This window comes from Chionomys nivalis, chromosome 1 (assembly GCF_950005125.1).
Source record: "Chionomys nivalis chromosome 1, mChiNiv1.1, whole genome shotgun sequence".
NCBI classification, from domain to species: domain Eukaryota; kingdom Metazoa; phylum Chordata; class Mammalia; order Rodentia; family Cricetidae; genus Chionomys; species Chionomys nivalis.
In genome coordinates, this window is record NC_080086.1 from 44,357,205 (window position 1) to 44,376,280 (window position 19,076).

The 19,076-nt window shown below is 37.3% G+C and overlaps 1 protein-coding gene across 4 annotated transcripts in view; it reads right to left on the reverse strand.

Annotated features, from left to right (window-relative positions):
- The window catches only part of LOC130871170 (contactin-4), a 1,056,779-nt gene that overhangs the window by 526,106 nt on the left and 511,597 nt on the right, over positions 1-19,076 (reverse strand). For all 4 annotated transcript variants that reach the window (XM_057764481.1, XM_057764498.1, XM_057764473.1 and 1 more), the window contains one exon: positions 2,031-2,178. In XM_057764481.1, coding sequence (XP_057620464.1) covers positions 2,031-2,085 — 55 coding nt within the window. In that variant the 5' untranslated portion in view covers positions 2,086-2,178. The remainder of the gene's footprint in view (positions 1-2,030; positions 2,179-19,076) is intronic.

The window sequence follows — 19,076 nt, forward strand, 5'->3', positions numbered from 1 at the left end:
CCGAAAGAGGTATATGGGAAGAGAATATTAATATATGCATTATTGGATTGGGACTTCAAGCCTTTCAAAACACAAATGAAAAGGCGTGTAGCTTTCAGATTTTACAGCCTTTAATTTCTTGATATCGCCTCAAGAACACTAGGCTAAATGTATACATTTCTGCTTTTAAAACTGGGAAATCTATTCACTCCTTCATAGCTTAGAAGTTATCTGTGCAGAATCATTATAATAAATAAAAGTTTCAAGACCTCAGTCAAGGTCTTTAGAGAATTAGGTATCAGAGAAAACCAGCTGATGTGTACAGTTTGTGTAATAATGTTGAGATTGTTGAAGATTTAGGCTCTGAACATACAGGTGAGATAAATATAATCTCTAAAAAATGATTACAAAATGTTCATGAGTCATGGAAGTGTGAGCATGTTGTATATTCAAACCAAGTAAGAATGTTAAAATTGGATTTGAAGAAAATTGTATCCAAATAATATAAATAAACCACAACAAATTAAAACAACCAATATGCTAGTAAAATGATAAACTAAAGAATTCATAAATGATTGATAGTTTGAAGTTCTAAAACGAATAAGAATTAAAAGCACAATTTCAAGGGTGAATTTTAATCATGAACTGGCCAAGCTGACAATGCCACTAAAATAACGTAATTCATGATGCTCAAGACAAGTCTGAATTTTGAGATATAGAAGTTTCAAGTACAGGAATTATGAATTTCAATGATTTTTCCCACTTCTTGATTGATCAACAATATTCTCCACTATTGTAATAAAAATGCCCCTCAAAATACTTACCTCCTAGGATTAATGCAAAAATGAAATAAGATTAAGCACAAGTGCTTAGTAGAGCACCTGCCATGAAGGGAGAGACCCACACATGCCAGTACTGTTTTTGCTTGTATTGGCAAACTGTCTACTTGTAAATTAAGACAAACACAAGAACATGGTAGTTGGCTGGGCGGTGGTGGCGCACGCCTTTAATCCCAGCACTTGGGAGGCAGAGGCAGGCGGATCTCTGTGAGTTCGAGACCAGTCTGGTCTACAAGAGCTAGTTCCAGAACAGGCTCCAAAACCACAGAGAAACCTTGTCTCGAAAAACCAAAAAAAAAAAAAAAAAAAAAAAAAAAGAACATGGTAGTTGTATACGTTCTGCTTGGGATTATAATCCTGGGCATCCACATTGCAAGTTACCCACTAGTATATAAATGTATAAATTGTTTAAAGAATAGGAATTCAAAAGCTCTATTTGTTTCAGGACTTCATGTCACAAAAAACAAAACAAAAAACAACAAACAAACAAAAACTCTTTAAGTATATTCAAATGTCCTAGGAATTAACACTATGACCAACAGATCAGGTCAATCTAAATCATTTAAAAAAACTCTGAAAGATGTGTACCAATCCAAGCCAGGAAACAATTCCCTGCACTTACAATGCATCACTCCTGAATCACACATGTCAGGCACTCAAATCACCCGGACAACTGAAAAAGTCCTAGACAACACGTTTGGATGTTTAAAGCCCCTTTTCTAGTGGTTTCCCATGAGTATTACCCTCTGTATTTTATTTTCTGGTTATTAGAGGCTATAGGCGCACTGAAACGAAAAGCATAGAGTAATAAGATGGAGTGAATTGAAAGAACTACTCAGATAAGATCCCATCCACTGACAGCAAACAGGCAACACTTCTAACTATATCATTAGAATTACTGCCTAACATCTCTGGGCAATTGAGCCCCGGAATGAGCAAAAAAAGCAATGTTCAAGCTAAATAATGACTTAAAAAGCTGTAAAGGGAAAGTTCAACAGATGAAACATCACTGTGATGTCTGGACAGAGCACCATGAAAAGAGCCAGTAAAAGACCGGCAAGAAGGTGTATTCACCACTGTCAGCAAATGCTAGCCACAGTAACCTGCACAATTAGGATTTTACCATCGCTGTCTAAAGCAAAGGCCCACTTTTGAATTAGTGTGAAATACAGTGGCACTTTTAAATCAAAAACTTTTGAAATGACACTCTACCTGCAAGGCACAACATGAATGATTGCAGCACTAGCAGTTCCCATGGCAACCTCATCTTCAGTTTCCGAGGTCAAAGGAGTTTCAAGTCCAATAACAAGTGAATAGAACCGCTGCTTCTGCTCCTTTTAAGTTTTGTGCAACCTTTAATCTGTGGACAAGAAGAGACATTACAGTGAGATTTGGCTCCGTGTCTCCTTACAGTCTCTGAATATCTGCCTTTAATTGAATAAGTATAAAATCCGCTTGTGGAAAATATTGAAGAAAACGAAAGAACACTAAATTATAAATATGAAGACAAAAAAGCATCCTACTTCTGTTTTATTTTGAGATAGGGTTCTCTATAAAGCCTATGCTGGCTCTCAGCTTCAAATTCTCCTGCCTCAGCCTCCTCAGTGTTGGGATTACAAATGTAGATGAACATGTTTAACCCACTTCATATTCCTTTCTTTCAAACAATGCATAGGTAAGGGCCAGGACTAGTATGCCTCTGTATAGACTTGGTACTAAATAAGAACCTCTCTTGAATAGGAAGGAATTAACTTGAAGGCAGTAGAAGAGACCTTGATTTACCAGATTGTTCTGTGTCCTTTCGTATCTTGTCTTGCTATTTTTCCCCAGAAAATAGTAAATTCAAAAAAATTAAATAGCAAGATATCCACAGAATGAGATAAAAAAAAAATGTGAGTTTTTACAGGTCTCAAGTTGAACTCTGAATTTCTAGAATGGAAGTGTGTGTGAAAACTCTAATTACTCTGCCAATTCATGTATTCACTGCTGTGTTCCACATTCTATTTTAAAATTGTGCTACAATGTGAATATGGCTTTTTGAATATTCTATTGGAAGGTTCATATACAAGAGGCTTGGCATAGAGTGTTGTAAAGTAAGATAATGAGATCTGAGAATGGCTGGACTCGGTGGGATCTGATTATGCCTTTGAAGGAGATGTCCTCGAAAGGGATTAAGGTAAACTCTCAAGGGACCCACGAATCCTTGCAAGAGTGATTTATGACAGAAAGCCCTGACTCACTCATTCCTTGGCTCCTGTTTGCTACTGTCTTCTCTTTTTCTTGCATGTATTCCTTCCTTCCAGTGACCTCAGAGTTATTGCCAGAGTCTATACAAATCTGTTTAGACTTCAAGCTTCCAAAACTAAAAGTTACAACAAACCTCCTTTTCTACACTGAGTAGCTGCCTTGGGTGATTCATTGAACTGAAGAAAAATGGGGTAAAACTAAAGGCAACCAAGGTACACAGCTCCGGTGTCTATTGAAATATATCTTCCCAATTATGAATTGCTGTCAACTGGACTGGAATGGAAAAACCAAGACAAAATTTAAAAAAGAACGAAGAATCTATATTGTTCACAGGAAAATAGATACAGTAGGAGACAACCTTAAGTAAATTAACTCAGTCTCAGAAAGATAAATATCATTTGTTTCTTTTATGCATGGATCCTGTCTCACTGAGATTTAAAATCACATATGTACAGATAACATGAAAGTAGAAGCAAAGCTTCCTAGAAAGACAAAGGGAACCAATGTGAGGGAAACAGCGAGAAAGAGTAGTATTGACGGGTGATGGGGGATAGGCTCACTGTGTGTTATGTACTTGTAGGAACGTAGCTTTATCTAACACTGTAAAATAAATTAATTAAATAAAAAGTATGGAGAGATTTTTTTTTAAAAAGAATTTAATCTAAAATCACCTGCTGATAAACAGCTCCCTTAAATAAACAATAACAATAATTTTTTTCACTGGCTAGAAATCTTAAACTAGAATTCTGCAGTAAAGATAGGCATTTTATTCTGTGAACCTTTCAAAAGCTACGTAAACAAATGCATGAGTCAAGTAAGAAACCATTGGCATTATAGAGAGCCCTGGCAGCTCCTGGCAGAAAAGGGCAGTTTTCGTCCATGTCCTCTTCAATCAGAGCAAGGACATGTGGGACCCAGGCCCAGACTTATAGAAGTACATACAACTTTTCAAAGAAAAAAAACATGGCTTTTTGAAAACTGATCAAGTTTTAATGATTGGCATTCAGTTTAAAGTATTTTAAGATAAGATTAGGCATGTTCAGTAAGACTGAACACTTGAGGATGGAACACTCAGCCTTAAACAAAACATTTACATGTCCTCTAAGGTTCAGAGTACATTACAAAATATAGGATGTAAAGGACACAAGAGCAAGAAGTTAGTGGGATGAGCTGTAAAATTCCATCTAGGCAAGATACACCAGTGAACTCAGGAACTCACAGCAGCTGTTGAAATCCGTGCTGGTTCTGCACAAGAATGGGCCCATCCAAATTCAGGCACACATGGATGAAGGGCTGACTTACTGGTACTGAGCTACTAAGGAACAGGAGAGTCACTGCCTTCTAGTTTGTCCCCATCAATGGACCCAATAGGTAATTCAATCAATGCTCACACAAATGACTCTAAATAAGTGGGCCAAAAGTCAACTCAAATGTCATGAATCTTGGAAAGGGACTGGTATGAATGATAGAGTCTGGGCCTGGGTGAGAGAGGATGGGGTGGGGGATAAGACTAATAGAATATATTATATATGTGTGTGTATAAAATGCTAAGAATATGAATAAATTAATTTACAAATGCACAATAAGTGAAATTTTCTTTTCTATTGGACCAAATGGACTCTTATGGAATTAACTTCCTAACTGTAGTTAGTGCCAGTAAAAACTGCTGAGTAAGAACCTACAGATGATGATTATAGAAATCGTAAAACATAACCTGTGTTTGAACCTGTCTACTAAAGGCTACGGACAGTGCTTTTGCAAAAGACACTATGAATTTGCATCAATAGAAAATAATTTCATAATCTCAAAATTTTTATTCTATATCCACTTTGATAGTTAATTTTATGTCAATTTGACACTAGCTAGAGTTATTTTGGAAGAAGAAATCTCAAGGGAGAAAATGTGCCTACCAGAGTTGCCTATGGTACATTTTCTTCATTGGTGATTGATACATAAGGGCCCAGACTATTATGGGTGATTCCAGCTCTAGACAGATGGTCTTTGGGTTCTGGAAAATGCAGCTTGAGCAAGCCGTGAGGAGCAAGTCAGTAAAAAGCATCTCTCTATGGCCTCTGCAATAGTCCCTGCCTCCAGGTCCTGGCCCAGTTCGAGTTATTGTCCTGATTTCATTCAATGACAGACGACTGTGATTTGGATCTGTACTCTGAAACACTTTTCTCCGAAGGTTATGGTATTTTTATATCAGCAATACAAAACCTGACTAAGAAATTTACTTAGGTTATGTCACATTTCAATGAATCTGAGAGAAAACATTAAACAAATTTTACTCTGTTACCAGAAGATCACTACATGTTCTTAGTGTTTCTCTCATCCACATTCTCCCATACATGATGCAGGCAGTCATGCATGATACTTATATGGAGTATCATCTGCTTTCCAGATACAAGGGACATGTTTAAAATAAACAACATGCTGCCTCTAGCCTTTAGCAGCTTGTGCTCTGGTGGAGACAGCTACTCACAACTTCATCGACTGTACAGTATGCCTTTCTTGTGGAAGGATGCAACTATCTGGCTTAGAAAGCACTTAGCAAGGTGATGAGTCTCCCAATCCCCATTTCTGAATGCTGAGTATTACTCTTACTATACATCTGACAACCACATAACAAAGACAACAAACTCCAGAGTCAGGAAACTGGCACTCTGGCAGTAACTAGCTATGTAGTCCTAAGTATTTCTTGGCTTTCTTGTGAAGGCAGCTTTGGAAAAAACTGTCCTGGTTAAGACTATGAAACCACTTTAAGACAAGGAAACCACTTTGAAAACTATCAAGTACCTCCAGTTATCAGATATGATGATTACTGCAGCCTCAATATATGTATAAATGTAATGCATATACGCATCATGGAAACCCTGAGTATATTTTTTATTGACATTAACCTGAGGCTTTTCATCTCATTCTCGTGTATGACATACACACTATGAGCAAATACATGCTTCTGTGTAAAGATGCTCTTCGGATTAATTTACTATACCTGGTCACTGAAAAACCTTCATATCTGCCAGAAAGACAAAAGAAGAGAAGCTCCCGTCCCTAGAGAACAGATCTCTTTTGGAGCCTGAAATAGCTCCTGCTGTGATAGAACTAGACATAATACATTGTGACGACAAGAGAGACCTTTGACCTGTTATCTGCTGATGTGGCTGAAAGGGAGTTGTGTCTCTAATTGGTTATGTTCAGATACTCTTATAACATGAATGGCGATTAGGGCGTTTTGGATAAACAGGATGTGCTGATCAATGAAAACTATTAATGTCTAAATAGAGTGATCAGAGTATTAATAATTAATTTGCCACGGTAATGTCATCTCAGATCTAGAGATTGATCTACAATGTTAAGCAGTTTCTAGGAGCAATTAAAACCAGCTTGGGAAATGTATCCAGTTACAAGACCAAGATTTAGCTCCTGATAATGATACTATTTACGGGGCATCTTCTTTGAAGAGTTGGAGAAATTCAAGAACCGTATGGACATTTATTTACATTCCGGTGATAAGGTTTGCTCTTTATAATCAGAAATAATGGTGTCCTTGATGGTCATTTTTCTAATGGGCAGGATTATCAGAAGCAGTAGGTTTTCTGAGGGGTGCTGGAGATTCACGGCCCTCATGTGGAACCGTGGTGCAGGATAGAAAGTTTCATAATTTCGGTTTTCTAGTCAGCACCAAAAAGAAAGGTGCAGGATAAGCTGAGAGTTATGGCAGCAATAGATCTCCCGCGCAGCTTGGAGCTCTCTCTGCTTTATTGGAAGATAGCTGCAACAGAGGTAGTATACTATGCACAAACTCCGAGATCTTCTCCAGGACTGACACATAAATCCTGGAGAGGATGGTGCACAATGAAACAGAACTTGCTTATTTTTCTCTGAGGAAGAAGGAGATAGATAACTGAGAATTCTACTTTTTTAAAAAAAATATTCTCATACTAAGCAAAAATTCCCCCAATCCTTCGAGGAATGGCTACACTAGTAATTGTACAAAAGAATAAATCACCGAAGAAACTACAGAAGAATGATTCAGCCCACCATTGACAGCCTTGATTTCCAGGATTGTACGCAACAGCCATGCCGTGGCCTAAAATATATTCTGACACTTGTTAGATTAAAATTGTGGTGGCATTCATGTGGTAGGGACAATGTTAAGTAGTGGGTATGCAGAGACAAGCAAGGCAAGACCTTGTCTTTAGTCAGCATACAGTTTACTTGTGAAGGGCAAATAAACCAGTAATTATAATTCAATACAAAGCATCTGGTGAATGTGTTAAGGCAAGTTGTGAAGGCAGAAAAAAAGGGAAAGGCATCCAGAAATGGGTGGGGCAAGGTCCTCAAATATGTACTTCAAAGGGGCTGCATGAATCAATCTTAATGACCAAATAATGGAGAAAAAGCTTCCTAATGCCAACTACTGGAAAAATCAACAGTCAAGAAATGGATCTCAGATGGTGTCAGGTTATAAAGACACAGAAGAGTAAAATGTGCACCCTGACACTGGCTGTGGTTTCATCTTGAACCTACCACACATGTGGTTCATCTGCAAAATAATTGAAAAAATATGCAAATTAGATGCTTCTTGGACAGATTAAGGAGAAAATCCATGAACCTCTTAGCGTGGGTACTGTCTTAAAGTTGGTTCAGAAGCTATCCTTGTCAAAGATAGCTGGGAACAGGTGTGGTTTGGGGTTCTGAAACAAAAAAGTTATTGAAGATAAATTCAATGCTAATTTCCAACCAGTCTTCATGGTGTATTTAAAGGTTTTGAACCTGGGTTGGAGAGACAGTTCAACCAGTAAAGCACTTATCTACCAAGAATAAGGACCTGAATTTGGATCCACAAAAGCAACATAAAACACTGGGTTTGGACCATGGGCAAACTTTCAGACTTGCTTTGGAAGGGCAAGGGCAGAGCTAGAATAGCTTTCAAGAGAGACAGGATCCCAAGTAGCTGACTTCTCTGTGCAAGGACCTACTTTCCAATCCAGCCCTCATAGCAATAAATATTTAACTTATTTCTTCTCTTTTTCTCCCATGGTCAACAAGGTAATTATATCTTCAATTACTAAATATGATGTTAATCTATAATGCATTTTTCAAGACCTTAATCATGAAGACCAAGCAGAAAAAGGCTGGATTTAAAAGGAAGCACATTGAATTCTTTTTGGTTTTGTCATGAGAGCCATATGGTTTGGGGAAAGCTATGTAATCTTTAATTGTGTCGGATATTCTGTAGGTTGGAAATCACACGTGAACCTTTCTCTGCTACCAGAGAGCATTCTATAGGTAAACCAAAATGCTTTGTGCATGCTTATTTATGATTAGGCTCATATTCACAGTTAACTTTTTCCACTCTCTCACACCTTATCAAACCGAGTTTTTAAATTTATGAAGAAACATCTCTGCTTTCTCCTTTGACATTTAATAGGCACATAGAACGATAGTGACTTGTCAGCAAAGGGAGTCACGAAAGAGCTGGCATGCAAATGGAAGAATAAATGTACCTAACATCTTTTATGGGTGTACAGTGTTTTTACATTCACTTTTCATTTAAACTTTCACAACCATGGCGGGGTCATGTAGCACTGTCCTTTCTAAAATGACAGCTTTGAAAATTAGAATGTGAGAGCCTATGGAACTTTTCCAAGATCAAATATTCAGATATCAATACAGGCTCTATTCAAATTCATGTCTTCTTACTAAAGTAGTTGACTTTCTGCTATAAGCAATGAATTGTTTTTGGAAAGTAAAATGTCTCCCAAAGTCTGATCTCATGTTTTGATTGTGATGTTCTATTCCAATTATGCTTTTCATTTTGTTCTCTGGCAAAGCCAACCTGGACTATCAGCAAGCAAAAATACAGAATGTATATAGCATTCAAATAATACATATTTTAGAGCTGAATCTTTGTCAGAAGGCCACAATTCTCAATAATTAATTCAGAATGCCTCTCCCACATATGTAAGTACAACAGGAAGTTTGGTTTTCTTGCTAATTATTATTTATTGACAGCATTGACATTCTTAGTTGAGGGATTGAAAAGAGGATCATTTGAAGTTGCATTGTATAGCTGATCACATTCTAGCTCTACAATTGGCTATTGAGGGGTTCTGTCAATCACAATGGTGGAAAGGCAGTGAACGTAAATGAAAGCATGAAGAAAAGTGAGATTCCATGGAAAGCAATGTGCCTGATATACAGATGAGAAAATGGACTGTAGTCAGATCTTAATATTCAATCAACATATTTTTAAAAGATAAAACCAGTTATACAAATGGTAATATACAAATTACAGAGGTCAAAGCCTCAACTCACAAAAGATTTTAAAGTCACCTGGGTAGACATGGTAAGTGAGCATGCAAGTTAGGTTATAATCAAATAAGAACTACAGACAATCTACCTGTTTTATGGTATACCATCTGGTTTATTCTTAAATACTGAAAACTCACAGGTTTCTTAAGTAGATCATTTAACTTTGTCTTTTGTGTTAGCATTGTTCTGTAACAACTCTTCCATTCCTATGTGGTACCCACCCCTTCTGATTTGCTGGAGATTGTAATGACCAGACTGCTAGCAATGGTGGGGAAAAGACCATTATTTGGTTTAATTGTCTGCCTTGCTTAGGGCAAGAATGTAAAAAATACTGGTAATGTATTTGAGACGTTACAACTAATAACCAAGTGATTGACATGAGTGAGATAGGATTCCTTACATACATCCTACAAACTCTCCCAGAAGCTGATTTTGATGATATCTACCAAGACCACATCAGAGAGGACCTCAAGAAATGGTGAACACCACTCTCTGTGTAATTAAAAGATTTATAGGCAAAACAGTACTTTTTACTTTGTTGATTCTACATAATGATTATGTCAAGCAGATATGTTCTATGGTAGAAGGCAGTAATGCCATATTAATTTCAATCTCAATTGAAGGCATCAGAATTTCTGAAACTGGAGTTACAAGTGGTTGCGAGCAACCCACTAGAGGTACAGGATACTAAATTCAAGTCTCCTGAAAGAGCAACATGGGCTTTGAGCTGCTAATTCATCTTTTATGCCCGCATGCCAATTCTCAAAAAACCTCTTTCATCGAAAAGTACTGCCAATTTCTCCATGTGGTCTTATGTCTTAATAGTTTCCTTGACATTGGACTTCTATACATGGCTACTAAGGGTACTCCTGCAAAAATCAAAGTATTTCTAATAATCATAATATGGTATTACAAATACACCACTGATCTACATTTCAGAATAACTGGGGTCCAGGCTCAGTGGCAATACTTTCTCATTGCACAATTTCCTTCAAAAGTTAGAGAGGGCTGAACCAGAGTGTTAAGTTTACTAAAACATTTAATTGCACTGCTATCTCAGAAAAGAGCTGTCTCTTCATACTTAGTTAAAAAAAAAAGCAAACACCAAGCTTTTGTCATCAATGAGTTTCCTCCTATATTCTCCATTCCCCATCTCAAAAATAGTTTGAGATATTTTGCTTTTGAAATCTGTGCACTGGGTTGTTACAGGAAATTGAATCCCTAGCTACAAACACATAATCACGATCAATATCTTCCATAAGGAATAGCTTACTGTAATTATCTGTCCTATCACTTTAAGAGACAAGCCCTGCCCACACCCACCCCATTAACTGCTGTGGCAGGCAGATCTTCCTTTCTGCCAGCAGCCCAAGTCCTTCCCTTTCCATCTCTCTTTCAAAGAGGCAGCTTCTGTTTCTCCTTTCCACCCACTTCTCCACTTCCTCCGTCTTTGTCTCTCTCTCTTTCTGCCTCTCTCTTTGTTCTTCCCCCTTCTCTCCTTCCCTTTCATAACCCACCAAATAAATATCCAATTTCACTTTGCATGGGGTGCCTATCCCTCTTGGTCTCTTACCCACCATGCAGCTTCCTGCCTGGGACCTGACTGCCTTTGTGGCCTGATGTGGTCTCAGGACCCACTGCCAGCTGCCTGCCACAGCTTAGGGACCTGCAATGTGGTCTCATGGCCCCCTGCCCACTGCTGCCACTCGAGGCCTGCAGCCTTTCTGCCGCTCTGCCCCTCAGGGAATCCGTAGCATTTTATTTTTACCATTACCCTTACTGTATTGACTCTTGGACTTTTGTTTAACTTTTATATATATTAAAGGAATATATAAACATAGCTTTCTCACTCTCATTTAGGAAGTAGCTTTCCATTCTAGGCTCTTTCTATGACTTTTTAAAATTGATAATTAAGTTTATCTTATGTGCTACTCATTTAATTTTTCTCTTCTCTTATGGATAAGAGTTCTTTTCTCTTACACGGTGATTTTCAATGACAATAACACCTTGTTCTACTGTTTTTCAAATTTAGTTATATCATATATTTCAGATAATACATTTTCATCTGAACCTCATCAATTGTATTTCTTTCCTCCCTCCTTTCTTCCATCTCTCTTTCAACATTTTTTAACATTAGTGATTTCTTTATCCGGTTTCATTTTTAAATGTGTATTACAAATTTACCTTCTTCTTTTTATGATAGTGAATTCATTCAATAAGCTCAAACATACCCTGTAGCACATCAGCTTTAACAAGTGCAATGAATTCAGGACAAAGAGATATTGAGTATTTAAATAAAGACTCCTTTTCAATTTATGCACATGAATGTTTTGCCTGCATGTATGTATGTGTACCATGTGCTTCCTTGGTACCTACAGAGGGAAGAAGAAGGAGGTCTTATAACCATAGTTGGGGATGATTGTGAGCTACCATGTAGGCACTGAGAAATGGACCCAGGTTTTCTGCCAGAGCACAAGTGTCTTTCAACTCCTGAGTCAACTCCCCAGCATAGGCATTGAACATTTGAACAAACCTGTTTAAAGGAAGCAAACAGAAAGAGCTCAAAACTTCTATTACAATTCAATTGAAAACACAAATTTTGCCTATTTCCCCTGAAATGTTATTCATAATTCTCCACAGAGATGATACTTGCATGTATGGAGAACACACATCAAAATGTAATAGGAAATAATCACCATGAAAGACGCTGTGATTAAACCCTTCAATCACGGTGGTAATAAATGAAGGAACATAATACAAAATTATTATGGAAATGATAAATAATAGACATCATGTACAGAGTTTTTCATGGAGAAGTAGTTACCTGTGAATTAACTTTAAGTAATATAATCTTTAAAATAACACTTAACGTAGAAAGAAACATAGTTTTCATTTTATAGGTTAAGTAAATTGCTCCTTGTCAGTCTTAGGAGAAAAAGACTAATTTCAAGGTTAAATATTTCATTCTTAAGACTATTGAAGAATATTTTACTGTTCTGTTATAGTTTGATGAGATCAGAAATATACATAAAAGCATACAACATTGCCACCAGACATACAAAATAATTCTGTCCTGCCCTGTAGTGAATTGTAATGTGTTACTTCATGGTCATTTATCTACTCTTGAATTTACCAAAGTAGATGTGTGGGGCCAATATTCAGCTTTAAAAGCAGAGCTTTTGTTTTGCATTCTGATGACTCTGATGCTTTATCTTTCCATTAGAATGCCTTTCCTATAGCATCGTGTTTCATTACAATAAAAACAAGAACAAGAGTAAATCATTGCTCAGGAAAGACACATGCCTGGCGCCTCTCCCTTCTTCCTCTCCCTCAGAGAGTAATGTTAATTGATTGGCACTCATTCCTGCTTAGCCTGAGGGCAGCCCCAGAATCTTCTCAACAGAGCATTTCAAATAGACACGACAAAATCAATATATGTTGCAAAGAAAATAAAAACATCATTGCTCCCCTTTGTAAGTTCAGCATTTTGGCTGTAGCATTATACCAGGCAGGTCTAAATCCCAGCTTTACCACTTAGCTGTTGACCTTAGGCAAGTCATTTAACCTCTGCTGACCTCACTTTCTTTTTTGGTAAAATGACAGTAAAGATGCAGAGTTGTTGAAAAGAATATGAGAGAAAAATATTTATAATTGGAGTCTTGGAGAAAAAGCTGAGCATGGTTTTGAGCAGGAAGATTTGTTGAGGGAAGATAGGAAAGGCCTGGAATCATCAGGCATTGGGAAGAAGCCTAGGCAGAGAGGAGTGCCTAATTTCACAAAGGAAATCCTTGGTTACCCTTCCAAGTGAACGTGACAGGAGAGAGAGTTGGAAACTAAGGACCAAGGGCAGGGACCAGACATTCTTATTCAGGCTTTCTGGGAGGAAGAAAGCAAACTCCACAAGCTTTTGGGCTCCTACCACAAGCAGAGGAAATAACATTTCTTAAGAAACCATCTCACGTTTGTTTTCTTCCTGCCCACTGGTGTGCTGCACAGTGCCAATTTTGTTAAACTCCCAAATAAATCACTGTTAATGAAGCGTGTTGCAATACAGACAGCAACAGGCATTTTTTAATCACCTAAACTAAAGAAGAGCTAAAGGTAAGCACAAAACACTCTAATACCTAATACATTAGGTGTCAGATTTAAAGAGGCAAGAGGCATGCAACATTCAGGGCTTTTACTTGCATGCACTTAGTGGGGAAGCAAAGCTTACTAGTATATTTATCATTATGCACAGCTTGCCGATTGCTCAGACAGCCAAATCAGATATCTGGGAGCTTAAAAAGAGTCTGTACTTATTTCATCAAAACCAGAAGATTTCCAACAAAAACAGTTCCCAAAGACTTCTGTGATGGTCTATACCAATAAAGGGGGTAAATAAAATCTTACTCACAAATTATTTAGTGAATGCTAGCAGCAGGTTTGAGGTTAACGGAGCAAGGAACCAAAAAGTTCTACTCATGGAAATCATTTTATTTTGCCATGAAACAAATAATCAAACACTTTGTTAATGCAGTAGAGCTGGAACATAAAAGCATAGGCACTAGAAAATATATTGTCTTTGTTGATAGACCCAATATTCATTCTTGCTTTTTAAGACTTTGAAGCTGCATCCCATCTTCTACTTTTTCATATTTAAAATGGAAATATTGTTGTAATAGGAGCGGCGGGGCTGCGTCCCTGGCACCCGGCTGCCCGCATGGCTTTACCTAAAATAATTACACGGAAACTGTATTCTTTTAATCACTGCCTGGCTCATTAGTTCCAGCCTCTTATTGGCTAGCTCTTACATATTGATCTAACCCATTTCTAATATTCCGTGTAGCACCACAAGCTGGCTTACCAGGAAAGATCTTAACCTGCATCAGTCTGGAGTGGGAGAATCATGGCGACTCCCTGACTCAGCTTCTTTCTCCCAGCATTCCGTTCTGTCTACTCCACCCACCTAAGGGTTGGCCTATCAAATGGGCCTAGGCAGTTTCTTTATTAATTAACCAATGAAAGCAACAGATTATAAAGAAATCACTCCCACATCATTTCCCCTTTTTCTGTTTAAACAAAAAAGAAAGGCTTTAACTTTAACATAGTAAAATTACATATAACAAAACAGTAATCAAGCAAGAATTACAGTTACAATATTTATATCTATTTTATCTTTTATCATAACTAAGGAAAACTATAACTATAACTAACCATTCTTCAACTCCATCAAAGACTCCAGAAGGATATAATATTACCTAAGCAAACAAGTTAAAGCCTTCCTTTTTTTTTTTTGTTTTTTTGTTTTTGTTTAAACAGAAAAAGGAAAAATGATGGAGGAAGGTCATTTGTCAATAAACAAACTGCCTTGGCCCATTTGATAGGCCATCCCTTAGGTGGGTGGAGTAGACAGAATAGAATGCTGGGAGGAAGAGGAAGTGAGCTCAGATGCAGGGCAGCTCCTCTGAGAGACAGATGCCATGTTCCCCTCTCCCTGGCAGATGCAATGAAGCTCCGACCCAGGATGGACGTAGTCTAGAATCTTCCCGGTAAGCGCATCTTGGGGTGCTACACACATGAATAGAAATGGGCCAAGCAGTGTTTAAAAGAATACAATTTGTGTGTTTTTATTTCGGGGCATAAAGCTAGCTGTGCAGGAGCCGGGCAGGATGAAAAGCAGGCCTGCAGTTCCCTACTACAAAATATAACCACAATTTTCAGAAGTTTTTAAAGAAACTCATGAGATACTGTAAAGAAGATTATATTGCCATAATGCAAGCAGAAACGAATCTATTACCAGCACTTTACTAGATCACCCTAATTCCTTTTTACATTCTAAATCTCTTCCTCATCCTCACAGATAACTGTAGCTATCACCCATCATCAAAGGAGCTTCTCATTCCAACAAATGGAAACCATTGCAGAAAATCATCCTGGACACATTGCAGAGATCAATATATCACAAGGACCCATTTTCAACTGATACATTTAAATCACAGTTACTGTATCAATAGCTCAGGGATAATCACAGAAGAGGAGACAGGAAAGATTAAGAGTCAGAATACTAGGTAGCTTACTGCGAAACAATGTTTCTCAGAAATGTCTACCTTGAAAAAAAAACTGCCTAAAAAGATGCACAGAATAAACTCATTTAGGCTGAAAAGAATACTGACCAAATTCATCATCAGAAACCTTTTTATATTTTTTAAATATAAAGGTTTTTTTTTTTCCATTTTACATACCAACCATAGTTCCTGCTCCCTCCCTCCTCCCACACATCCGCATCCTCCACCTTCGCTTCACCCAACTTTTCATCCACTTCTCAAGAAAGGACTCTGTGGGGAGTCAACAAATTCTGGTATATCAAGTTGAGGCAGGACCAAGCTCTCTTCTCCCCCATAACTTGGCTGAGCAAAGTATCCTTTGACAGGGAATGTGCTCCAAATATCCAGTTCACGAACTCAGTAGTTTAGAATAGAGAAGAGATTATTGGGTATTGGAGACAATCAAGAAAGTATAATGGAGGCAGGTAAATATGATAGAAATATATTACATACATATATGAAAATTTCAAGATATCTATGATTATACATAACTACTATACATCAATAATAATTAAAAAAATCTTTTGAATATTTGTATCCAAATGGGCATTGGGAATTTTAGTGAATTAGGCCATTCCTTTCCTCATGGAGTTTACATTCCAGCACATATTTTAGCTTATTTTCTGGGACACTTTTTCTTGAATGTTCTACTTTTTTTTTAAAACATACTTCTTCATAATTCTGTTTTATTGTCTATGATTCTATATAAGAGGTACCAAATTTCTCTATCATCTGAGCAATTCTTAATGAATTTTTATTTAGTTCAGGCATCTTATAAACAACAACAACAAAAGAACTTAAATAACCTGTTGCCTCCATTTCTTGTTGTTTTTTGTTTGTTTTGTTTTGTTTTCCCCAAATCTGATTCTTGCGTAGAAAGTAGGGGGAACAACAATAAATTCACCAGCTGTGTTGTTTTTCTTTCTTGAGCATGCGTCATGTACCAGTAGCTGCCTCAAGGGTGATACAGATTACCAGACAATCACAATAACTTCAAGTACACATTTGTCCAAGAGACCAGTGGGCTTGAAAGTGAATGGGAGCCACTTATTTCTCCAACATAATTCTGCTGCTTCCTTTTGGTCCTGTAAATGGCCAATGTTACTTCTGTGTGATGTATCAGGGCACATATTGGTGACAAAGAGACAGAGAGAGCAAGAATCTTATAAACCTCCCAGAAAAATGCTCCCTTGCTCGGCATTGGTGGGTAGACTTCCTCATTAGTACAGAGGCCAACCCATGAGACTGAATCACAGCATCTAAATTCAAAATGATTGGCATGCTAAAGGATTTGCTTCTGCCTTATTGCAACAGAAGAAATTATACCTGTGACCATTTTGAAGGAGCTATATATGCTCTTATCTGTGGGTGGTTATCTATCTATTTAGTCTAATTATCCAAAATAGGTAGCAAGTATTAAATATATTCTTTATTTAATCAGGATGACTTAGGCTAAATTGGGCAAATTATATAGGATCTGAGAAAACCAGGTTTCAGGGCTGGACTGCCACTTATATAACAGATGTCTCTGTAGCTCTGGGAATGAAATGAACACACTGCCAACTTACTATGAACTATTCTATTTATGATCTTATTTAAAATGCCGTGGGTGACTATTTCCACTTATAAAGTAATTTTTACCCAAAAATGTCTAAATGACTGTATTAATTATTAGTAAGCATATTTGGATAACAACTAGTTGGAAATATAACTTTTGCTAAGGAAAATAGGCATAAATGAGCACAGTGATTGCCTACCATGTAATAAGTTAAGACTGAATACACGGACCTTTGTGTGAAGTCATTTTCAAGGTGGAGGTGATAGCTACAGTGGCAAAGTCAGCGACCATATTAACCTAATTATCAAGCTCACACTCAGCAGTGATGAGAAATCTTGCTTTATGAGTTGATATTTTACTTGGTGGGGACACAATACTCTTTTGTCATAACCTTTCATTCCTAACCATTTTGATCCCACTGCACGTACTGGCTTTGTGGGAGCCTAGGCAATTTGGATGCTCACCTTATTAGACCTGGATGGAGGTGGGTGGTCCTTGGACTTCCCACAGGACAGGGAACCCTGATTGCTCTTTGGGCTGACCAGGGAGGGAGACTTGATCGGGGGAGGGGGAGGGAAATGGGAGGCAGTGGCGGGGAAGAGGCAGAAATCTTTAATAAATAAATAAATAAATGTCAGGGAATTACTAACATTATACAAAATAACTAACCAATGATTTCCAAATGCTCAAAGGCAGAAAAAGGCATGGAAAGTCTCAGGAACTGATGGAAAGTAAAAAGAAAGCGAAAGTATAAATGATGACATTTCAGGTTGGATCTTGGAATCTAAACCTGTGAAACTTCAAATAAGATAAGTTACTTAATTAACAGTACTATAGCAATAACAATTTCTTGATTTTGTCAATTATACTTATGTATAATATTAACTTAGAAGTAGGGCAAAAGATTTATGAAAAAATTTAATACTACTTTAAAATTTTTATGGTGTTTGTGAATGTATGTGTATACATGTGCACACATGCATGCTCATAAGGGAACATGTACAGACATGTATGAGGTACTCGCCACTAAGCTTGATGATGTGAGTTTGATCGCTAGGATATACATAGTGTGAGAAGAGAATTGACTCCTTTTGCTATTTTCTGTAAGTCTGTAATTATTTCAAAATAACATTAAAGAGGCATAAATACTTCCCCAGCCTAGGAATTTTACTCTCACTACTTGTGTTTCTATTGGTTCCTCTAAAACAGTGATTTCCTCCATACATACACAGTATCACAGTAGAATATCTACTTATTCGGTCTAATATCTAATTATTTTGTGGCTGATAGTATTATTTGCCCGAAAAGCAAAGGTATATTATATCTTGGCCTATAGAAAATAAGTTCATCATAAAAAAGCTTTTGGGAAATCAGAAATGCACGGTATTTCAAAAAAAAAGAACTATCATTATTATCAATGTTAAACTTTGCCATAGACCTAAGTTAAACTATTGGGTAATCAAACCAAGGTGTGCAAAGGATCAAAATTATCCTTTTATCATAGTACATAAAACAAAATAGGAAGAATTGTGTATGTACAAGAACAGACAGGTTTTCCCTAAATTTATCATTTACTACTACCGCAATAATTGACAATTAAAAGTGACTTGTATGTAAAGAACAAACATAAAGAACAAAAATAGCTATAGTAGCTATGGCAGATTGAAAGGAAAACACCTCCCTTAGGTATAGTTATTTGAATACTTGGTCTCTAGTTGGTGGTCCTGTCTGAGGAAGGTTAGGGACTGCGGACTTGCTGAAAGAGGTGTGTCACTGGAGGTTCTAGTGAGAGTTCATATCATCACCCTGCTTCCAGGTTGCCTTCTGCTCTCTGTTTATAGCTGAAAGGATAATCCCACAGCATTTTATTCCTGCTGTCATGTCTACCAATCGCTGTGATTCCTCCTGCCATGATAGAGTCTTATCCTCCTGGATCATAAGCCCAAATGGAAGTTTTCTTGTATAAGTTTCTTTTGGCCATAGTGTTTTATCAAAGCAATATGAAAGTATCGAATGCTGTAGCATGATACAGTTATATGCCATAAC